The sequence below is a fragment of the Dryobates pubescens genome, unplaced genomic scaffold, assembly GCF_014839835.1.
Source record: "Dryobates pubescens isolate bDryPub1 unplaced genomic scaffold, bDryPub1.pri scaffold_63_arrow_ctg1, whole genome shotgun sequence".
Lineage (NCBI taxonomy): Eukaryota > Metazoa > Chordata > Aves > Piciformes > Picidae > Dryobates > Dryobates pubescens.
The window spans coordinates 138,913-162,180 of record NW_026530782.1 but is presented as its reverse complement, the minus strand read 5'-3'; the positions used below and the strand labels follow the sequence as shown (position 1 = coordinate 162,180).

General features: G+C 61.1%; 2 protein-coding genes and 1 non-coding gene across 3 annotated transcripts; all 3 read right to left on the bottom strand.

The window, feature by feature from the left end:
• Nucleotides 1-403: 403 nt before the first annotated feature.
• Nucleotides 404-15,275, bottom strand: LOC104309388 (acyl-CoA dehydrogenase medium chain). Its single transcript, XM_054179468.1, has 7 exons — nt 15,065-15,275; nt 14,106-14,296; nt 13,170-13,310; nt 12,833-12,928; nt 11,098-11,346; nt 1,015-1,107; nt 404-585 (listed from the first exon to the last, which is right to left on the bottom strand). Exons 1-6 carry the CDS (start codon nt 15,273-15,275, stop codon nt 1,051-1,053), a joined length of 945 nt encoding a protein of 314 aa, XP_054035443.1. The 3' UTR covers nt 404-585; nt 1,015-1,050.
• On the bottom strand, nt 726-807 carry LOC128899779 (small nucleolar RNA SNORD45). The gene has a single exon (XR_008463160.1). It is a non-coding gene; the product is annotated as a small nucleolar RNA SNORD45 (small nucleolar RNA).
• Nucleotides 15,276-16,558: 1,283 nt separating the features above from the next.
• LOC128899778 (U3 small nucleolar ribonucleoprotein protein IMP4-like) lies at nt 16,559-20,477 on the bottom strand (the record flags this gene model as incomplete). The annotated part of the gene is given in 9 exon segments (XM_054179469.1): nt 16,559-16,691; nt 16,782-16,852; nt 16,937-17,031; nt 17,254-17,304; nt 17,306-17,409; nt 18,103-18,235; nt 18,943-19,052; nt 19,644-19,724; nt 20,351-20,477. Coding segments are annotated over 9 exon segments (885 nt in total), but the record flags the coding sequence as incomplete, so codon positions are not given.
• Nucleotides 20,478-23,268: the final 2,791 nt, after the last annotated feature.

Below are 23,268 nucleotides of genomic sequence, written 5' to 3'. Positions count from 1 at the left end.
CAGCAGCTCTGCTCTGCTCCTGGCACCTGTCCTGTGCACCCAGACTGTGGAAGCCTGGAATGCTTTGGCCTGGAAGGGAGCTCCAAAGATCACCCAGTCCAAGCCCTGCAGCCAGCAGGGACATCCTCAGCTGGAGCAGGCTGCCCAGGGCACTGTGCAGCCTTCCCTTGGATATCTCCAGGCATGGCCCCAAGCACCTCCCTGGGAGACCTGTGGCAGTGCTCCAGCAGCCTCTTGGTGCAGAACTTGTTCCTCACATCCAATCTCAACCTGCTCTGCTCTCAGCCCAAACCATTGTTCCTGCAGCCTCTCGGCAGCCCTCCGGCAGCCCCTGCAGGGGCTGGGAGCTGCTCTGAGGTCTCCCTGGGGCCTTCTCCTCCCCAGGCTGTACAGCCCCAGCTCCTCAGCCTCTGATCCTCTTGGGGGCGTCTTCTAGACCCTCTCCAGCAGCTCCAGGTCCCTCCTGTGCTGAGGGCTCCAGAGCTGGACATAGCCCTGCAGGTGAGACAAGAACAGGGCAGAGCTGAACTCTTCCCCCAGGGAAGGCAGAGCAGAAGTCCACAGCAGGGCTGGAGTGGAAGCAACCTTTGGGGGAAGAAACAGAAGGCTTTGTGGGCACCTCCTTGAGCCCCAGCTGTGCTCCTTCTGCTCAGCCTGGGCTAAGAGCTGGCACCTGGCTGAGCAAGGGCCCCAAGGTGCCAGCAACCCAAGGGCCTGCAGCTCCCTGGGCCTCAGAGTAATTCTAGAGCTGAAGAGGTTGGGCATCAGCTAGCATCAGCTAATACATGCCAAGGATCATCACTGACCCAGGGAGGCTGCTGCCTTGGGGCCACCCAAGCTGCCAACACTGCCAGCCCCAGCCAGGGGCACAGAGCAGGCCTGGATGCCAGCCCCAGCAGCCAGGGCCAGCTGCAGGGAGCCCAGAGCACTCCTGAGCAGCAGGGTCAGGCACAAGCTGCAGGGGGAGGAGGCCAAGCCCCAGCAGGGCACAGAGGGGTCTGAGGCAGCACTGACCTGAGCCTCCCAGGTCCCGTGCCAAGGTCCAGCAGCTCAGCAGGGCAGCTCCTGGGCACACAGCTTCAGCTCTGCACTGCCAGCTGCTGCTCCCTGAGAAAGCAGCAAGGGAGCCTCAGTTAGACACAGCAGAGGGCAGCAGGGCACCTTCCTGGGCACACCCTAGGCACTGCCAGCAGCTCCACTCTGCCCCCTGCAGCCAGCTGGGGGCTGCTGAAATGGCCCGGGGGGGCAAAGCCTCCTGGCACCTGCAGCCCCAACTCAGCTCTGCTGCCAGCTGCAGGCACAGCCAGGAGCAGTCCCCAGCCTACTGCTGGCCCTCATCCAGCAAACCTGCCCCCAGGGCTCCCAGAGCCCCACCCTGAGCTCCCCCAGACCCTCCCCTCGAGCCCCCCTTCAGCCCTAGCTGAGAGCAGCCCTGGCCAGCAGGCAGCACAGCCCCCAGCCCCTGCTCTCCCCACCCCTGGGGGGGTTCCTCTGGCTCCCCAGCAGGGCCCTGCCCAGCCCCCACTCCCCTGCTGCCTTCCCCTGGCCCCAAGGCAGCCAACCTGCCCCCAGCAGGCTGCACCAGCACAGCCCAGGGAGGGCTTCTGATAAGCTCCCTGCCCGGCACGGGTCGGGGGGGCACCCTGGGGCCGCTGCTCCTGCAGGGGAGGGGACAGGGAATGCAGCCAGGCTCTGGGGCACAACAAGCAGCAGAGCTTCAAGCCCCAGCTGAGAGGATAGAACCCAAAGCTGCCCGGGGCAGTCCCTGGCCTGCAGCAGCCTGTGCCTCAGAGCAACCCCAGACCGAAGCGCTCGGCAGCAGCTGGCAGCAGCTGCTCCACGCCAAGAAGCATCAGGGACCCAGGGAGGCCTCCCGCAGCCAGCCCTGCCCCGGGCCCTGCTCTGGCTCCCAGCGGCTCTGCTCCGCCCGCACTCACCCGGGGCCTGCCCGCGGCCTACGGCCCTGCTCCTCTCGCCCGGCCCCAGGGCCTCCTCCGCCCGCACCGAGCCCCGGGCGGAGCCCAAGCTGCCGCCGGCGGCCCCGGGCAGCAGCAGCCGGAGAGCAGGCGACGGGGCCGGGGCCGCCACAACGGCAGCGCCGCCCGCAGCTCTCCGCCGCCATCCCCGCCGGTGCGGCCGGGCTCGGCTCGGCCCGGGGCTCCCCGCCCGTGCGGCCGGGCTCGGCTCGGCCCGGGGCTCCCCGCCCGTGCGGCCGGGCTCGGCTCGGGGCTCCCCGCCGGTGCGGCCGGGCTCGGCTCGGCCCGGGGCTCCCCGCCGGTGCGGCCGGGCTCGGCCCGGGGCTCCCCGCCGGTGCGGCCGGGCTCGGCTCGGGGCTCCCCGCCCGTGCGGCCGGGCTCGGCTCGGCCCGGGGCTCCCCGCCGGTGCGGCCGGGCTCGGCCCGGGGCTCCCCGCCGGCGCGGCCGGGCTCGGCTCGGCCCGGCCCGGGGCTCCCCGCCGGTGCGGCCGGGCTCGGGGCTCCCTGCCACTGCCGCCAAAGCGACCCCGGCCGGGCCCTACCTGCGCCGCGCGGCGGCCGCGGGAAAGAGGCACGCGGCCGCGGGGCGGGGCCGAAGGGGCAGGCTCAGGTCCCCGGCAGGGCTGCCCGTGGCGTTCGCCTGAGCCGCGCTGCTAGGCGCAGCTCCGAAGGGCCCTCGGGACCCGGTGTTCAGGACGGACTGCCCTGGGCGCGCGAAGGCCCCGGAGCAGGGGGGAGGGGTCCGGCGCGGGCAGCGCCGGCCGCCGGGGGCGTGTCCCGCCAATCGACGGCGCTGCCGCCGCGGGAGCTGCGGGCGAGGCTGTGCCGCTGACGGGCGGCGGGGCCGGGCCGGGCTCGGAGCTCGGCTGTCGTAGCCCTGCCGGTTGTGCTCCTGGCCGCGCTCTCCTCCCTGCCCCCGGACGCCCCCGCAGGGCTCCTTGCCCGGCAGCGCTGCCGGCTCCGTTGCCGCGGGGCTGCCTGCCAGCAGCTCCATCCCTCGGCTGCACCCCGCGGGGGCTGCTCCTTGCCCGGGGCAGAGCTCTGCCTGACCCCAGCCGCTCCGGAGCTCTCTGAGAGCCAGGAGCAGCGCAGGCGGCGCCGAGCGCTGCCCGGGCTGGAGCCGGAGGAGCTGCGGCCCCTGCGGAGAAGCCTCTCGGGCAGCGCGGGCTGAGGCTGTGTCCCTGCTGGCTGTGGAGCCGCTGTGAGCGGGAGGCCTCCTGCTGGGGAGGCAGCACAGAGCTCCCCCGGGGCTGGCGCTGCTGGGGCTGCCTGGCTGCCACAGCGCCCCGAGGCAGCTCCAGGGCTGGGGACAGAGCCCGGGCTCGGGGCCGCCAGAGCTCTCTCTGAGAGGATGTCCTTGCGCCAGTGGTGCCCAGAGCCCAGCTGCTGGCCCCGAGGGGCTCCTGGGGGAGCAGAGCGGCTCCTGGCAGCTGCCCCGAGGGGGGACCCCCCCACAGAGCCAGGGCCCGAAGAAGGCAATCAGCATTTTGCTCCTGTTTTAATCAGAGGTGCACTGGGCAGGGGCTTAGCTCTGCTGCCAGCCCCGGCCAGAGCTGTGCCTGGACAGAGAGCAAGGCCAGAGCCCAAGCGGTGCCCTGGCAGCCCACAGCTGCCCAGCAGGCACCGAGGTCGGCAGCCAGGGTAGCCAGGTAGCCAGGGGCAGGCACAGCTCCATCCTGTGCACAGGGCTGGGGCTGGGACACAAAAGGCTTTCTCCAGGCCTCTGCTGGCCCTGAGCAAGGCCCCCAGAGCCCTGCCCTGGGCACAGGCAGCCTGCAGCAGCCCCAGCCCTGCCCCAGGCCTCTCCTCAGCCCTTGAACTTGCCCAGGTGCTCCCGAGCTATGATCAGCCTCTGGATCTGGGCAGTGCCCTCATAGATCTGCCAAGGTGTGGTCGTTTGAGGCTGTGCCTTTAAGAACAAACACTGCTGGAACACACTGGCTAATGTTTTTGGTACTAGAACCAAAACATTCTGATATTCTAAACGAATTTCATTGGTTGATAAACAAAAATTCAGCTTTAGATTGTGAAGCGGTTGGAAAATTTTTTTTTTTTCCTCAGTTCAGTTCGGTTTGGGAGTTGGGGGAGTTGGGTGTTTCAGCCTGTTCTCCCTGCCTGCTTCTTCTGCGAACTGCTGGACTTGGCCTTCAGATAAGCAAACACTAATCCTGCATGGGCTTTTGAAGCTTGCTAACAACTCTTTTCCTTAGTAACTTGCCTTTCTCTCTCTCTAACCCCTTTTTGGGGAAAAAGGGAGGTAAGGGGGGGAGAGAGGGGGTTCCAAAGAGGGGATCCCTCCCTGAGGGAGGGATTTTTGTTGTGTTATTTGTCTTTGCTGTGTATTTCTGTGTATATATTGTAAATACCTGTATATATTGTGTTATATATAACCTGCTTTCCATATATGCTTGTAAATATATAGCTTTTGCTCTTCGACTGAGTTAGCTGTGGTTTCTTACTCTGTGGAGGAGGGAGAGCTAAGCCCTCTCTCAACCTACCACATTTATTGGCTGCCCAACTCGGGGCTTGCTGACAAATTAGTTTGATTTATTGCTTGCTTAAGTCGAACGAGCAAACATGAAGGTGTTTTGGCTTTTTGAGCGTCTGTTCTTCTCGGTCTTTGGTGTATTGATCTACAAGTATTGCCTGGGTATGATTATCGATAAGATAGGTAAATATATAATGCAAAAATTATATTTGTGGTTTAAGTACAAGATTCGGCTTCTGTATGATCAGTGCCTGGAATTCTTTTATGTTAAAAAGTACAGGAATGTAACATCTAGCACACTCCCTATTGAGATAAAAGAGTTTAAGATTCCGCTCGGTGAAAGGGTAATTTTAAGTGATGGCTGGGATCCAAAGCTGATTTTCTTGATGTGTGTAGTCCTGCTGCTGGTGATAAGTAATGTGTATTTGCTAGTGACACTGTACCGGGAGAGAAAAGTTTATAAGGCATGTTTTGTTATTAGACGGAGGACAAAGAGACGAAAACGCCACCCTAGCTCTGTTTCAGGAACATCCAGTGAGGATGATAATGGAGAATCTGTGTCAGTTAAAGATAAAGCTAAAAAGTCAATCGGCAAGGCAGCTCTGAATAGCAATGGTGATGATTCTGGCAAGCAGCCAGGGGCTACAGTAGCCCCAAACATGGCGGCTCCTGTGTCCCAGGCAGCCACCATTAACGAGGCAAAGTCATTTCCTCCTTCTTCCATGGCAGGAGCGGAAGCGTCCTCCAAAGCAACTAATCTGTCTCAAAGCTTATCAGCTTCTGATAATAAGGCAGCTGGAAACCCAAACACAGCTCCAGTAAAGCAAGTAGCAGTTTTAACAACAAGGAAGGGTAAGACTAAAGCTGATTCAGGAGCTGACGGGGATGCACAGCAAGGTTCTTCTGCTGGGGAGGAAGAGAAAATCTGTCTTAAAAATACAGCTGAGTTATTGAGATCATCAGAGGATCGAGATGCATCTCTTGGTAGGACAGCAGCTAGTGGTGGTGCTTCTCAGCTTAAAGGGATCCTTGAGAGGTTGTTGGGACCACAAGTTGAGGAACAGGAGGCAGAGGAGCAAGAACAAGATGACATAACCGACTGCTCTTCACCACGTGAGGAGCTTAGAAATGTGAGAAAAGACTATCTCAGAGCAGATAAGGAGCCAGTTCTCGCTTGGCTTGGTAGATGTTATGATACAGGTGCTCCAGCTCTAATGGTTGGAGACAAGTCAGCAGCCCAGCTAGGAACTCTCTCAAAGGATAATGGAATAGATAGACATCTAGGCAAGGCTCTCGGTAAGGTTAATCTGTGGATACGCCTTCTAATGGCAGTTCTCATGAGATACCCTTCCCGAGATGATCTTCCATGGAATCCTAAGCCCTGGACTACCATAGATGAGGGAATCAAGCGTCTGAGAGAATTTGCTGTTAGAGAGGTACTCTATGGTGAACATGAATCTCTGAATCCTGATGATGTTCCTGTAGGAAATGGTCTTGCTAAAAAGCTCATCAAGCTTGCTCCTTCTAATTATGCAAACATTCTGGCAAGCAGAATTGTAGCAAGAAATTATGGTGGAGCTCCTCTTACGGTTGGCCAATTCACTGATCAATTGAGACAATTGGATGATAGCATGACACGTGTTTCTTTGGTTTCAGCCATTGAAACTCTGTCTGGAAAACTGGAGAATTGCATGAAAGAGCTGAAGGATGAATTTAAAAAACACCATCTCCCAATTGGCACAAAGAGATGATTCCAATTCTTCCTCCAGGTGGGTACAGGTTTCATCTGTGAGGAATAGACATCCTCCAAGGAGGTCATTCCAAAACAGATCAAACCAAAACAGACCACCAAGGCAGTCACGTAGGACTATTTGGATTACCCTGCGTGATCAGTTTGGTGAGAACATGAACAGGTGGGATGGTCAACCAACTTCTAATCTTTTCAGGAGACTGAGAGAACTGCAAAGTGGCAGAACCCGAGGTAGCAATACCAGAAGGGTAGCTGTTACTTCTACAGTTCCCCAGGACAACTCTAGTAGCTCCAACAGTGGCTCCAGTTCTAACACTGCACAGTGTGCTCGTTGCACCTGTGGACATGTTCCCCATAACTAGGGGTGCCCTGCCTCCCGCCAGGGGGAGGAGAGGGGTAATACAGATAACAGAATCTATTGGGATGTGTACATCCAGTGGCCTGGCACTTCACACTTTCAGAAGTACAGGGCCTTGGTTGACACAGGAGCTCAGTGCACCATATTGCCATCAAATTATCAGGGATCAGAGTCCATAACTATTCTGGGAGTCACTGGTGGATCTCAAGAGTTAAGTAAAGTGGAGGTTAATATAAGCTTAACTGGTAAACAATGGAAAAAGCATACAGTTGTGACCGGACCTGATGCACCTTGTATTTTGGGAATTGATTTTCTGAGAGAAGGGCGTTTCAAAGACCCTAAAGGTTACAAATGGGCTTTTGGAGTAGCTTCTGTAGAAATTGATGGACAAAAACTGAAGCTGTCTGCTAGACCTGAGCTTTCTGATGAATCTGCAGTTGTGGGACAACACAAGATTCAGGACATTAAGTTGCCGGTTGCTTCTCGGACTGTGCATCACAGACAATACAGAACCAACCGTGACTCTTTGTTGCCCATTCAGAATCTGATTCATCAGTTGGAGAGTCAGAAAAGTCATCAGCAAAACTCATTCACCTTTCAACAGTCCAGTGTGGCCTGTGCGAAAGCCGAATGGAGACTGGCGTCTGACAGTGGACTACCGAGCCCTGAATGAAGTAACTCCGCCTATGAGTGCAGCAGTACCAGACATGATGGAACTCCAGTATGAGCTGGAATCCAAAGAGGCCAAATGGTATGCTACCATAGACATTGCTAATGCCTTCTTCTCTATTCCCATAGCAGAGGAATGCAGGCCTCAGTTTGCTTTCACCTGGAGAGGAATCCAGTACACTTTCAACAGACTGCCAATGGGCTGGATCCACAGCTCCAGCATCTGTCATGCAGTAATCCATGATGCTCTGGAGGAAGGTGGTGCTCCAGAACACATCCAGTTCATCGATGATATCATCGTCTGGGGTAAAACTGCTGAGGAAGGCTTCGAGAAAGGTAACAAAATCATGGACATTCTCCTGAATGCAGGTTTTGCCATCAAGAGAGACAAAGTGAAAGGTCCTACCACAGAGATCCAGTTTCTGGGAGTGCAGTGGCAGGATGGACGCCGACACATTCCAGTGGATGTGGTAAATAGAGTCTCTACCATGGCAAATCCCACGAACAAGCAAGAAACTCTACGTTTCTTGGGGATAGTGGGATTTTGGAGACTACACATTCCTGGATACAGTCAGATTGTGAAACCTCTGTATGATGTGACTCGAAAGAGGAACAGTTTCCACTGGGGACCTGAACAACAAGCAGCCTTTGACCAGATAAAGCAAGAAGTAGTCCAAGCAGTGGGTCTGGGACCTGTGCGAGATGGTCCAGACATTAAGAACATTTTGTACACGGCTGCAGGTGACAATGGTCCAACCTGGTGCTTGTGGCAAAAAGCTCCAGGTGAGACACGTGGACGACCTCTTGGTTTCTGGAGTCGAGGTTACAGAGGTTCAGAGGCTAATTACACTCCAACAGAGAAAGAGATTATAGCTGCCTATGAAGGAGTGAAAGCAGCTTCTGAAGTAATTGGAACTGAGTCACAACTTCTCTTAGCTCCCAGATTGCCAGTTTTGAATTGGATGTTCAAAGGCAAAGGTTCCACACCACATCATGCCACAGATTCCACCTGGTCTAAGTGGATGGCCCTGATAACACAGAGAGCTCGAATGGGAAATCTTGAAAGACCTGGTCTGGTGGAGGTGATCTCAAGTTGGCCTGAAGATACCAACTGTGCTAAACCTCCAGAGGAGAGAGTAACTCGTGCTGAGGAAGCTCCTCCTTACAATGACCTTTCTGATGATGAAAAGAAATATGCTTTGTTCACAGACGGTTCCTGTCGTCTCGTCGGGAACAAGCGAAGGTGGAAGTCTGCCGTGTGGAGTCCAACACGCCGAGTTGCAGAGGCGAAGGATGGAGAAGGAGAATCCAGTCAATTTGCAGAGGTAAAAGCTGTCCAGCTAGCTCTCGACGTGGCTGAACGTGAGAGATGGCCAAAGCTTTATCTCTACACCGACTCATGGATGGTAGCCAATGCTCTATGGGGTTGGCTAAAGAACTGGAAAAAGAATGCCTGGCAGAGGAAAGGAAAACCCATCTGGGCAGCTGAACTGTGGCAAGACATTGCTGATCGAATCGAGAGAATTCCAGTGAAAGTGAGACACATTGATGCTCACATTCCCAAGAGCAAAGCTACTGAGGAACAGCAGCACAACCATCAGGCAGATCTAGCTGCAAGAGTTTCTCAAGTAGACAAGGACTCTGAACTTGATCTCGACTGGAAACACCGAGGTGAGATATTCTTAGCTCGGTGGGCTCACGATTCGTCAGGACATCAAGGCAGAGATGCAACATACCAATGGGCTCGTGACAGATCCATAGACATTTCCATGGATGCCATCACACAAGTCATCCATGACTGTGACATTTGTGCTGCTATTAAGCAGGCAAAGAGAATTAAGCCCTTGTGGTATGGTGACAGATGGTGCAAATACAGGTATGGTGAAGCTTGGCAGATTGACTACATCACTCTACCACGTTCTCGTTCTGGTAAGCAGTACGTGCTTACTATGGTAGAGGCAAACACTGGATGGCTGGAAACTTACGCAGTCCCACATGCAACTGCACGCAACACCATTCTCGGTCTGGAGAGACAGATCCTGTGGAGACACGGAACTCCAGAGAGGATTGAGTCAGACAACGGAACTCACTTCAAGAACAACCTTGTAAAGAGCTGGGCAAAAGAGCACGGTATTGAGTGGATTTTCCATATTCCTTACTATGCACCAGCTGCAGGGAAGATTGAACGCTACAACGGTTTGTTGAAGACCACTCTCAAAGCCATGGGAGGTGGATCTTTGAAAAACTGGGAGAAACATTTAGCACAAGCAACCTGGCTGGTGAACAGTAGAGGTTCAGTGAACCGAGCTGGACCTGCACATTCTGATCTGCTACAGAAAGTAGAAGGTGATAGAGTTCCTGTTGTTAGGGAAAAGAATCTGTTAGGTAAAACTGTTTGGGTATTTTCGCCCTCAGGAGAGGCTAAACCTGTCCGAGGGGTGGTTTCAGCAGAAGGTCCGGGTCACACTTATTGGATAATGCAAGAGAATGGTGAAATTCAGTGTATTCCACAAAGAGATTTAACTTTAGCTGAGAGAGTTTAATTTCAGAATGTTGTACAGCTACAGCGCGTCCAAAGGAAAGAGTCCCTGAGGAATCTACGGTGCACGAACCCTGAGAACCCTGAGAGCCCTGAGTCAACTGAGAGTCCCTGAGTCCCTGTTTCCCTTTTTCTTCGCTTCGTCTGCGGAGAGACAAACTGTTTTCCATTTTCTTGATTTTGGATTTTCTTGGACTTCTGAATCATCTACATCTGAGTATAGCCGGAATGGACGATGAACTTAACTTACGAACTGTAAATATTGTTCTGGATTGGATGGACAGTACGAACAGCCAATGAAATTGTTTAGAAAGGGGTGGACTGTGGTCGTTTGAGGCTGTGCCTTTAAGAACAAACACTGCTGGAACACACTGGCTAATGTTTTTGGTACTAGAACCAAAACATTCTGATATTCTAAACGAATTTCATTGGTTGATAAACAAAAATTCAGCTTTAGATTGTGAAGCGGTTGGAAAATTTTTTTTTTTTTTCCTCAGTTCAGTTGGGTTTGGGAGTTGGGGGAGTTTGGTGTTTCAGCCTGTTCTCCCTGCCTGCTTCTTCTGCGAACTGCTGGACTTGGCCTTCAGATAAGCAAACACTAATCCTGCATGGGCTTTTGAAGCTTGCTAACAACTCTTTTCCTTAGTAACTTGCCTTTCTCTCTCTCTAACCCCTTTTTGGGGAAAAAGGGAGGTAAGGGGGGGAGAGAGGGGGTTCCAAAGAGGGGATCCCTCCCTGAGGGAGGGATTTTTGTTGTGTTATTTGTCTTTGCTGTGTATTTCTGTGTATATATTGTAAATACCTGTATATATTGTGTTATATATAACCTGCTTTCCATATATGCTTGTAAATATATAGCTTTTGCTCTTCGACTGAGTTAGCTGTGGTTTCTTACTCTGTGGAGGAGGGAGAGCTAAGCCCTCTCTCAATCCACCACACAAGGGAAGGGGCAGAAGAGTCAGCTGAGCAGCTCCCCACAGCCCGGCAACTGCTGCCACAGCTGGGACCCTGCCCTGCACCCCCAGGCTGCAGCAGCAGCTGCAGGGCAGCAAAGGGGACAGCAGCCAGCGAGAGCTGAGGCCTGCAGAGAGCCAAGGGCAGACCTGAGGGCAGCCAGGGGCAGGGTTCAGGGCAGGACTTGGGGGCAGGGCTCAGCAGCAGGGCAGGGTTTAGGGCAGCCAGGGGCAGGGCTGAGGGCAGGGTTGAGGGCAGCCAGCGGCAGGGCTGAGGGCAGCCAGGGGCAGGACTCAGGGGCAGCCTGTCCCCCCCAGCTGTGCCAGGCAGCCTCCCCGCAGGTCCCCTGCTGCCCTGCACTCACCTGGTAGATTTTGGCATCTCTCATCAGCTTCTCCACAGGGTACTCAGTGTTGAAGCCGTTGCCCCCAAAGATCTGCACTGCATCTGCAGCCACCTGGTTGGCCACGTCGCCGGCGAAGGCCTTGGCGATGGAGGCCTGGAAGGTGTTCCTGCGGCCGGCGTCCACCTCCCAGGCAGCTCTCTGGTAGCCCAAGCGAGCCAGCTCCACCTTCATGGCCATCTCAGCCAGCAGGAAGGACACTGCCTGGTGCTGCCACGGGGACACCGAAGCCCCTGAGCACCCAGCCCGGGGCCTGGCCCAGCACAGCACAGCAGAGGCTGCTCTGGGGCTGCCTTCTGTGCCTGGGCTGGCAGCAGGCTCTGGGCTGCAGCTGAGTTCTGCAGGGCTGTGTCGTAGTTTGGGCTGGGTGCCCTCTGCTACAGGGGTGTTTCCTGTGTCCAGAAGTCCATCCCAGTGGGTGGACTCAGGAAATTAGGTATTTCTACCATAATCCCTTGCACCACTATAAATTTTGCGGTGGGGTCTGGCACTTCCTCTTTCCTTCCCTCTCCGAGACTTGGTAACTGGGGGAGAGATCTCCCGGCCATGGGCCTGATTGGGGCCAAGGCCACAGGGGGATGGGCAGTCTCAGGCCTGGCCAGCTGAGACTAGCCCAGCAGAGGGAGGGGGAAGAAGGAGCCCTGGGGGTTTTGGATGCACCCTCAGGTGGGGTTTGGGGTCTTCCTGGGTTTACTTTGGTTCCTTTCTTGTCACCATGTTTCCTTTTGTGCACACTCACTGTTCTCTATTTAAACTCTCCACTACTTTTGCAATCAGTTTGTCTGAGTCGTTATTTCTGCCTGTGGTGGGGAGGGGGTCGGCCCCAACCCATTACAGGCTGGCAGCAGGCTCTGGGCTGCACTGAGCCTGACTGCCAGGGGCTGAGCTCTGCAGCACAGGAATGCAACCTGGGATGCTGCAGCTGAGCTTTAGTGCTCTGAGCTGTGGGTCTGGCTCACTGCTGGCTCCTGGGGGGCAGAAGGCTCCCAGGAGACCTGAGTGTGGCCCTGCAGGGGGCTACAGAGAGCTGAGAGGAACTGCTTAGGATGCCAGGGAGGGATTGGGGGGGGGAATGGACCCCAGCTGGAGCAGGGTGGGTGTGGGCTGGACATGAGGAAAAAGCTCTTCCCCATCGGGGGGGAGGCAGTGGCAGGGGGTGCCCAGGGCCTGCTGGAAGCTCTCCAGGCCAGGCTGGATGTGGTTCTGGGCAGCCTGATCCAGGAGGAAGCGACCCTGCCCCTGGCAGGGGGTTGGCACCGGGTGGTCCTTGAGGGCTCTGCCAGCCCTGGCAATGCCCTGAGCCCATGAGTGCTGCCCCTGCCCCCCGCAGGGCTGTGCCCGGCCCTGGGTTGGGGCTCGCTGGCTCTGGGCTGCTCTGTCCCCCAGAGGCTTCTGCCCCCCATAGACCTCTCCTGGCTGCAGCTGAAGAGCTCAGCCCTGCCCTGGCAGCACAGCAGCCTCAGGGCCTGGCCCAGAGCTGTCTCTGAGCAGCAGGGGCCAGAGGAGCAGCCCAGGAGCTGCTGCAGCGCTGCCTCGGCCCAGCCGGGGCCGAGCTGTGCCCTGGGGCAGCCCGGCAGGGGCAGAGCTGTGCCAGAGCTCCCTGCTGAGAGCCAGGGCACAGCCGTGGGGGCTCCCTGCTGGCACAGCTGGCAGAAGGCAGCCCCTGGCCCCCTGCCTCTGCAGGCTCTGCTCTCACCTCCACCAGCAGCTTCCCGAAGGTTTTCCTCTCCAGAGCATATTTGGTGGCTTCGTCCAGCGCCCTCCGAGCCAAGCCCACGGCCCCGGCTGCCACCTGCAGGGACAGGGCAGAGCCTCAGCACCGGAACCTCCGGGAGAGCTCCCCCGGGAGAGCTCCCCCGGGAGAGCACCCCCGGGAGAGCACCCCCGGGACAGCTTCCCCGGGAGAGCACCCCCGGGAGAGCACCCCCGGGAGAGCACCCCCGGCACAGCTCCCCCCGGGAGAGCACCCCCGGGAGAGCTCCCCCGGCACAGCTCCTCCGGCACAGCTGCCCGGGGCCGTGCCTGGCACCCACCGGCGGCCTGGTCTTGTCGAAGGCTCCCATGGCGATTTTGAAGCCTGCTCCCTCTGCTCTCAGGACGTTCTCCTGGGGCACTCTCACATCCTCAAAGACAATGCCCCTGGTGTCCGAGCAGCGCTGGCCCATGTTCAGCTCCTGCGGGGGGCAGGGGGCGGAGGGGCAGCTCGCTGGGGCTGCCGAGGGGCAGCACGGTGCCAGCGCCTCAGCGGCCCCCGGGCACCAGCCCTGAGCTTTCTGGGCTGCTCTCTGCCCAAGGGCTTCAGTTCCAGCTCCAGTTCCCTCCCCAGCCCCAGTTCTGCCTTCCCCCAGCCCGCCCTGGAGCTGGGCAGGATCCTTCCTCTGCCTGGGGCTCAGTCCCGGGGCTGTGCCCAGCTGGGCTCTGTGCCAGGGCTGGCAGAGGCAGGACAGAGCCCCCCGGGGCGGGCAGCAGGGAGCTGCAGCTGTGCCCACAGCAGGGCGGGAGGGAGATGGGCAGCGGCCGCCCAGGGCCCTGCCTGCTGCCTGGGGCTGAGCTTTGGCTGCCACCCGACTGCTGCTTCCCTGCCGGCCCCAGCACGGCCCCAGCCCTGTGCCCCCCGAGGCCTCTTCCCTGGGCAGGAGCAGCTGAGGGCACAGCACTCAGGGGGCTGTGGCTGCAGCTCTGCCCCTTGCTGCTGGCACCGCCTGGCACCGCTTGGGGCTCCAAGGTGCTTCTGGCAGCTGTGCCAGGCCAGCTGCCTTCAGCTCCTGCTGAGGGATCCCTGCCCTGGGCCCACCCAAGGCTCCCAAGGGAGCCTCTTGCCCCTGTGCTGGGCAGTGCCAAGCTCCCTGCAGGTGGGCACGGGCCGGGGGCACTGCCCCAAGGCCTCTCCTCTCAAGGCAGCTGGGGGCCTGCTTGGGTGAGACGCCAAGAGCGGCTCCTGGGCTGGCAGGGCCGGGCCTGCTCCTCACCTTCCTGCCAACCTGGATGCCAGGGCTGTTGGCCTCCACAATGAAGCCAGTGAAGGCTTTGCCTGCAGGAGCCTTGGGGTCCGGGTGGGTGCGAGCCAGCAGGAAGTACCTGGGGGGAAGCAGAGGGCAGGGGGCAGCAGCTCCCCAGCCAGAGGCTGCTCCAGCTGAGGCTCCAGGCAGGCAGTCTGTGCCTGAGAGAGCAGCCCTGGGCCCTGGACCCTGGACCCTTGCCCTAGAGCTGCAGGGCAGTGCCAGTGCAGCCCTCACTGCAGGAGCCCAGAGCTGCTGCAGCTCCCTGGCAGCAGCAGGCCAAGGCTCTGCCCCCCCGCAGCTGTGCCAAGGATGCAGCTTGCAGCTGGCTCCAGGGGCACCAAAGGAAGCTGCTGAGAGCAGAGAGGCTCCAGGGGCCACTGGGGACCTGCTGGCAGCCTCCTGCCTGCACAGCTCTGGGGCTGAGCCCAAGGGGGTCAACAGAGGAGGACAAGGGATTGGTAGAGCAGCCTGGGGGCATTCAGGGGGCAGGGATGGGTACAGCCTAGGGGCACTCAGGGGGCAGGATGGGCACAGGCTGGAACCAAGGGGCAAGAACAAATTCCTGCCGTGGAGTGGCAGAGCTCAGCTGCCAGGAGCCGCTGGAGGCTTTCCAGTCCTGCCTGGACTTTGTGCTCCCCTGGGAGCTGCCCTGGGGGCGCTGCTCTGGTCCCCTGCACGCCCCCCAGCCTGACCGTGGTTGGGTTTGTGCCAGGTTGGGAATGGCAAGACCCAAACCTGGGCAACTGGGCAGGAACTTTGGTGCTGCTGCCCCGAGCTGCCCAAAGCCTTCCCAGAGCAGCCAGAGACTGAAAAGGGTCCTGGAGGTGCGACCCAGAACTGCCTTGGGGGCGCAGAACGGCCCTGGGGGCTCTGCTGCCTCCTTGGGGGACACAGAACTGCCCTGGGGGCTCTGCTGCTGTCGAAGCCTTCCGGGCTCGGAGGCGCTCGGCCGGACCCCGACCTCGGCGGCCGCGGCGAGACCCGGTCCCCGCCCTGCCTCGGCGGCACCGGGGGCGGCACCGGGGGCGGCACCGGGGGCGGCACCGGGGGCGGCACCGGGGGCGGCACCGGGGGCGGCACCGGGGGCGGCACCGGGGGCGGCACCGGGGGCGGCACCGGGGGCGGCACCGGGATCATCCCAAAACCTCCTGCGGCCCTGCCCGTCCCGTCCGCCCCCAGTCCCCAGGGATCATCTCGGCCTCACCCGGCCGGCTCCGAACGCTGTCATCCCGGGGAGGTCGCCGGGCGGCCGCGGAGGCTCTCGGCAGTGCCCGGCCGGCCCCGGGGTCGGATCCGGGGTAGTGCCAGAGGCGGGTCCCGGTCCCGGTCCCGTCCGCTCCGCCCGGCCCTGGCTCTCCGCCTCCCGCCGCTCCTCGGTGCTCTGCTGCCGGCCCCGGGGCCTGCTTCCCGCCCGCGGCTCGGCACCGCCGCCCGCTCCCCGCTGTCCCCCTCGGGCCGCTCCGAGCTGCCCCCGGAGCCTTCTCCCCTCCGGGCTGAGCAGCCCCAACGCCGCCAGCCCGGCTCTGCACTCTCCGCGTCTCCGCCGCCGCTGCGCCGTGTCCCGGTGCCGGGGCAGTGAGCGGCGGCATCGCCTCCCCCGGTCCCGCCCCCCCTGCGGCCGCCCAGCTCTCGGGGGGTGCTCCTCGGGCTGCCGCCGCCAGCTGCTGGCTCCGGCGCTGAAGTTCTCCAGGCTCTCTCCAGCACTTCTGCACCCAGCCTGGATCGGTGCTTGGGGTGGCTCTGTCCCAGCTGATGGCTCCGGGGGGCTTGAGGAGCACCCCGGGAAGCAGCCTCAGTGCCCAGCAGGGGACTGAGATGTCCAGGGGGAGACCCAAGCCGTTTTGGGGTCCCCTGCTCAGCGCCAGCCCCTTGCCTCGGGGCTGGAACCCCCAGGTCGAGAAGCCCAAAGGTCCACAGGAAGCCCTGGAGGAATGGTCCAGGGTGTGAGGGCAGAGCCCAGAGACCACCCTGGGTCCCTCCCCCTGAGGCGTGGGAGAAGCCAAAAGGATGGATTTGGACCCAAAAGTGGAGAAGACCAAGTACATTGGGGCAGAAAAGCTGAGCCTGAGGGACTCAAGCACCAGGAGGGGACCCAGGTGCCCAGGAGGGACCCAGACATCTGGGGGGGTCCCAAGAATCAGGAGGAGGACCTAGGTGTCCATGAGGGGACCCCAAACATGAGGAGGATATCCAGGAGAGGACCCCAAGCATCATGAGGGGACCCAGGTGCCCAGGAGGAAACCCAGGGGTCCAGGAAGGGTCCCAGGCATCAGGAGGTCATCCAGGGGTCCAGGAGGGACCCAGACTTCTGGAGGGGTCCCAGGAATGCAGGAGGAGGACCCAGCTATGCATGAGGGCACCCATGGGCCCAGGAGGAAGCCCAGGCATCAGAAAGGCACTCAGGAGTCCAGGGAGCCTCAGGAGGGTGCCCAGGCCCAGCTCAGGTGGTGCTGAGCAGGCGGCGCTTGGGGGCGGTGGCAGTGTAGGGGTGCCAGCGCCACTCGACGTCAGCAGCATCGCCCTGCTCCAGCGTGCCCAGGCGGATCAGGTAGGCTGTGGGGACACGTTGGGGACATGTTGGGGACACAGGGGGCGAGGTGGGGGTGAGGTGGCATTTGTGGGGGCAGCTGGGGGCACACTCACGGCGCAGCTGGAACCGGGGTCCGACCTCCTCCAGCTCCACCGTCCTGCCCCGGCGCTTGTAGACGTGGTTCCTGCAGGGGGGGCCCAGTCGTTGGGGGGGGTCCCCAGGGATGTCCCAAGTGTCCCCTGTCCCCCTGCCCCAGCCCCTGCCCCACCTGACCAAGATGACATCGTCCTGGTTGGCGAAGGTGACGACGCGGCGGCTGTCCGGGCGGGGCACCGGGAAGAGATGCTTCAGGATGGTCCCAACCTGGGCAGGGCACAGCAGCAGCTCAGCCCCCCCCAGCCTGCCCAGCGTCCCCAGCATGCCCCAACCCCAACCCCCCCCCCCGCGACCCCTCACGACCCCCCCCACATGCTCTCACTGGCCCCCCCGACCCCAAAGTCCCCAGCCCCTGCCCCTCGACATCCCAACCCGCACCCCACGCCCCCCCGGCTGTGCCCACGCCCCCAGAGCCCCCCTGCCCCTTACCCTTCGGCCCAGGGGGGAGTCCAGGTGGAGCAGCAGCAGGTGGGGGGCAGCCAGGGGAGCCCCCCCCCAGGCCCCCAACCTCCTGCCGCAGGACGACGCCGCTGAGGGTGAAGTGGGCGGTGGGGCCGTGGGGCAGGTGGCACAGCAGCAGCCCGTCTGGGGCGGGGGCAGGGGTCAGCAGCTGGCCCCTGGCCAGCAGGCCCCCCCCCCCCCTCCCCCGGTGAGCCTTCACCCCCATGAGCCAGCCCCCTCCCTCATTAGCCACGCCTCCTTAGCCAGCCCCCTCCCTCATTAGCATCATCCCTTCATTAACCCCCATCAGCCACACCCTTCTCCCATCACCCCTGCCTGGGTCATTAGCTCCACCCCTTTGATAAGACACCCCCTGGTTGTTAGCCTATCCCCTCAGCAGCCCCACCCCTCTGTTAAACCCACCCCCATTAGTCCCACCCCTTTGTTGACCCCACCCCTTCAATAGCCACACCCCTTCATTGACCTCACCTCTCCACTAGCCCTTCCTGTTAGCCCCATCTATTGGCGCCACCCTATTAATTAGCCCCAGTTAACCCCACCTCTCCACTGGCCCGCCCCCTCCATTGGCCCCATGCAGGGCCATGTGGCCCCCAGGGTGTGTCCCCCCCTCCCCCCCGAGGGTTCCCTGTGTCCCCAGAGGGGAAGGAGCCTTGGGGGGTGGGTGGGGCAGGGACCCTGGGGCATGGCGGCAGGGTGGGACACCGGAGCAGACAGTGCAGGGTGGGGGAGATGGGGCCAGGAGGGGCCGGGGGGGGGCGGGGGGGGGGGGGGGGGGGGGGGGGGGGCCCAGGGTGGGGCCACGGCCCCAGGGCTCACCGGGGCTGCCGCGGGTCTCGTGCACCACCAGCAGGTCGCTGACCCCCGCGGCCTGGCAGGCCCCGACCAGGGCGCCCAGCTCCGCCCGGCCGCGGTTCATGCGCCTGGCACCCGGCAGCAGTAGGCACAGCTCCTGCGGGCACCCAGCCTGGCACCGGGACACTGACCACACCCAACACCCCCCCCCCTCCCCCCCCCGACACTGACCACACCCGACCCTCCCCCCCCCCCCCCCCCCCACCCCCCCCCCCCCCCCCCCCCCGGGACACTGACCACACCCAACACCACCACTACCACCCCTCCCCCCACCCCCACCCCCCCGACACCGACCACACCCGACCCCAACCCCACCCCCACCCCCCCACCCCCCCCCCCGACACTGACCACTACCCAACACCACCCCCCCCACCCCCCCCCCCCCCCGGACACCGACCACACCCGACCCCCCGAACCCCCCCCCCCCCCCCGGGACACTGACCACACCCAACACCACCACCACCACCCCCCCGACACCCCCCCCCCCCCCCGGGGACACCGACCACACCCAATGCCACCCAGGGACACTGACCACACCCAACACCACCCCCCCCTCCCCCCAGGGACACTGACCACACCCGACCCCACCCCCTGGGGACACCGCCCAGGGACAACGACCACACCCTACCAGACCTGACCCCACCCAGGGACACCAACCCCTCCCAGCCCCACCCTACCCCACCCAGGGACACCAACCCACCCAACCCCACCCAGGGACACTGACCACACCCAACCCCACCCAGGGACACCGACCACACCCAACCTCCTGGTGACCCCCGAGCCCCTCCCACCAGCCCCACCCACCTTGGCGAAGAGGCGGAGCCGTGAGCTGGGCTCCCGGGAGGTGGTCACCATCACCCTGGGGGGCTCCAGGCCTGCCCAGCGGTACTCATCGTCCTGGCTGCCTGTGCCATCTGCAGAGGGCACAGCACAGGAGGCTCGCAGCCACTCTGGGGCTGCTTGGGCCTGGTTTGGGGATTCTCAAGGCTCTTTGAAGGGGCAGCAGTTTGGGGGAAAATAGAGCAAATTCAGGAGATTTTAGGGGGGAAAGTTTGATGCCCATTTTGGGCTAAAGCTGAGCCAATTTGATGCTCATTTTGGGGTAAAACTGAGCCAATTTGATGCCGATTTTGGGCCAAATCTGTTCCCACTTAGAGACCAAATTTCACCTCCTTTTTGGGGGGAGAAAAAGCCAAATTCCACTTTCATTTTGAAGGGTTTTGGGGTAGACCTTTGTCCCTTTTTGGGGCTAAAACCTGGGAAACTGGGTAACTGTCCAAGTCTGATCCTCATGTTGGGGGTGCCTATGGGGAAGCCTCCCTCCTCCCCCCTTTTCCAGGTGAATTTTGCTGCCCCTTCAGGAGGCATCGCAGCAAACTGCAGCTGGATTTTGGGTGGCATTCAGAAAAATCCAAGCCCAGTTTTGGGGAGGATTTCAGGCAAACCCAGAAGCTTCTTTTGTTTTGGGGTGAAATGAGGCAGATCTGGTCCCTGGCTGCCCTCACCCAGCCCTGGGGTGTCCAACTCCAGCTCCTTCTGCAGGGCCAAGGCCTCGCGCCGCAGCTCCGTGGGCAGCAGACGGTTCTCTGGGGGGGGGACAGGGCACGGACAGATGGACACAAAACTGGGGGTCTCAGCCCCCAATAACCCCCCAGGCCCACACCTCCCCCACTCTCCCTCCCCCAACTCCTCTTTACACTCTTTAATCTCTCCAAACCCTCTTTAGCCCCCCTGAAACCCACTTTTACTCCACATCCACCTTTACTCCCCTTTATTCCCCCCACCCCCTTCACCCCCATGATTCCCCTTTTGTCCCCTCCCAGCACCCCTTTAACCCTACCCCAGTCCTCTTTATCCCCCACCCCCCCTTTTCCTGCTTCTTCACTACCTCTTTCTCCCCAGTCACAGATTGAACCCCCCAAAACATTTACCCCCCAAGCCCCCTTTACTCCCCCAAATCCTTTTTATCCCCCAGGCCCCCCTACTTAACCCTCTCAAACCACTCCCTACCTCACCATCCCTCTACCCCCTCTGAAGCCTTCTCTCCCCTGAACCTCCCTTGGCTCTGCTCAAACTTTCCTTTCACCCCCCCAAATCCCACTTCATATGCCCAAACCACTTCACCCCCTTCAGCTCCCCTTTAGCCCCTCAGCAGCCCCTCAGATCCCCACCCCTCCCTGCTCCTCCCCTCTGCTCCCCCCTTGCTCCTCACCATCCAGAGCCTGTCTCAGTTTCTGCTTCTTCTCCTCCTGCCGCCGCAGCTGCTCCTCCTGCGCTCGGCGCTGCAGGTACTCGCGGCGCTGCCGAGCCTGGCGCCGCAGCTGCCACACACACAGAGCTCAGGGGCAGCCGGGGGGGGCACAGGGACGGCCAGCCCGGGGGGGGGCACAGGGACGGCCAGCCCGGGGGGGGGCACAGGGACGGCCTGGCCAGGGGGTGGGCACAAGGACAGCTGCAGGCACTCAGAGAATCATAGAATCAATAAGGTTGGAAAAGACCTCACAGATCATCAAGTCCAACCTAGCATCTAACACCCAGCACCTCCTGACAGCTAAACCATGGCTCCAAGTGTCACATCCAGTCCCCTTTTGAACACCTCCAGGGATGGTGACTCCACCACCTCCCTGGGCAGCACATCCCAATGGCCAATCTCTCTCTCTGGGAAGAACTTCTTCCTCACCTCCAGCCTAAACCTCCCCTGGCACAGCTTGAGACTGTGTCCTCTTGTTCTGGTGCTGCTTGCCTGGGACAAGAGACCAACCCCCACCTGGCTACAACCTCCCTTCAGGGAGTTGCAGACAGCAGTGAGGTCTCCTCTGAGCCTCCTCTTCTCCAGGCTAAGCAACCCCAGCTCCCTCAGCCTCTCCTCACAGGGCTGTGCTCCAGACCCCTCCCCAGCTTTGTTGCCCTTCTCTGGACACCTTCAAGTCTCTCAATGTCCTTCTGAAACCGAGGGGCCCAGAGCTGGACACAGGACTCCAGGGGTGGCCTAACCAGTACTGAGCACAGGGCACAAGGACTTCCCTGCTCCTGCTGGCCACACTGTTCCTGATGCAGGCCAAGATGCCCTTGGCCTTCTTGGCCACCTGGGCACACTGCTGGCTCATGTTCAGCTGCTGCCACAGCTGGGACAGACACACAGACAGGGACAGCTCGGGGGGACACAGGGGGACAGCCCGGGGCGGGGGGAGGATGGGAGGGACGGGGACAGGGGGACAGCTGCAGGCACTCACGGCCCGGCCAGGCCTGCTGCGGCTGCAGCTAGGAGAGAGGGCCAGGGACAGCTCAGGGGGACAGCAGAGAGGGACACGGGGACAGGGGAAGGAGGCGGAGGGGCGTGGGGGCACCGGGGAGGACGCCGGAGGGGCCCCGTGGGGCCGACACGAGGACCGGGGTGGGGGAGGGGGAGCACTAGGACACGGGCGTGGGGGTCCCGCGAGGACACCGCGGGGGAGGGGGGGTGGGGAGGGGCTCCGCAAGGGGCGGAGGTGCCGCGGGAGGGTTCAGGACGAGCCTGAGGGGAGCCCCGGGCCCGGCTCCGGCTCCCCCTTACCATTGCCGCTCACGCTCCCGCGCCGCCCTCCACGCGCCGCAACCTCCCCACAGCGCCGCCGCTGATTGGCCGGGCGATAGAAGACCAATGGGAGCGCCCGGTGCTGCCAGAGAGGACCGAGCCCGAGCGAGCCGCGTTCCACAGGCGGAGAGGGGGCGGTGACGGCGACGGCTGCGCCCTCACTCAAGATGGCGAATAGGGAGAGGTGAAGCTTCGCCCTCACTCAAGATGGCGCCCAAGGGCTTCAGCACGCCGCGCCGCCAGCACCCTAAGGAGAGCGCTGATTGGTGGAGCCTCAGGCGCTAGGGTTCGGTGGTGGCTTTAGGATTAGATTCAGGTTTGGGCTGGAAGGGAGCTCCAAAGATCACCCAGTCCAAGCCCTGCAGCCAGCAGGGACATCCTCAGCTGGAGCAGGCTGCCCAGGGCACTGTGCAGCCTCCCCTTGGATATCTCCAGGCATGGCCCCAAGCACCTCCCTGGGCGACCTGTGGCAGTGCTCCAGCAGCCTCTTGGTGCAGAACTTACTCCTCACATCCAGTCTCAACCTGCTCTGCTCTCAGCCCAAACCATTGTCCCTGCTCCTGTCCCTGCAGCCCTCTGGCAGCAGTCCCTCTGCAGCCCTCTTGTAGCCCCTGTAGGGGCTGGGAGCTGCTCTGAGGTCTCCCTGGAGTCTTCTCCTCCCCAGGCTGTACAGCCCCAGCTCCTCAGCCTGTTCCCAGAGCAGAGCTCCTCAGCCTCTGGTCTTCTTGGGGGCATCCTCTGGACCCTCTCCAGCAGCTCCAGGTCCTTCCTGTGCTGAGGGCTCCAGAGCTGGACACAGCCCTGCAGGTGAGGTCAGAGCAGAGGGGCAGGATCCTCTCTCTCCAGCTCTGGCCATGCTACTTCGGGTGCAGCCCAGTTGTGCCCTTGCCCTGCTATGTCGCCAGTGCCCATTGCTGGCTCCTGTCCAGCTTCTCCTCCACCAGCACCCCCGAGTCCATCTCTGCAGGGCTGCTCTGGATCTCATCACCCCCCAGTCTGAACTGATACCCAGGGCTGCCCTGACCTAGGTGCAGGACCTTGGCCTTAACGAACATCATAAGGCTCTCCTCAGCCACCTCTGCAGCCTGTCCAGGGCCCTCTGGATGGTTTCCATCCTATCCTTCAGCCTTACCAACCTCACCACTCAGTTTGGTGCCACCTGCAGACCTGCTGAGGGGGTCTCAATCTCTGTGCTGCTGCTGAACAGCACTGGTCCCAGTGTAGACCCCTGAGAGACACCCACTTGTCCCCTGTCTCCACCTGGATGTGGAGCTGTTGACAACCACCCTTTGGGTGCCACCCTCCAGCCAATACCTTCTCCACTGCCCTGCCCACCCAGCACATCCTCAGCTCTGCTGAGAGTGAGGATTGTCCCCACCCAGCTGCACGTGGTCTTGTTGAACCTCCTGAGGTTCACCTGGTTAGGGTTGGTGTTAGGCTAGGCTTAGGGTGTTAGCTTTAGGTGTTGGGGTTGAGAGAAGAGCTCAGTTTAGTGTTAGGTTTTGGGGTTAGATCTTAGGGTTAGGGTTTGGTGTTAAGGCTAGGGCTAGGGGTGA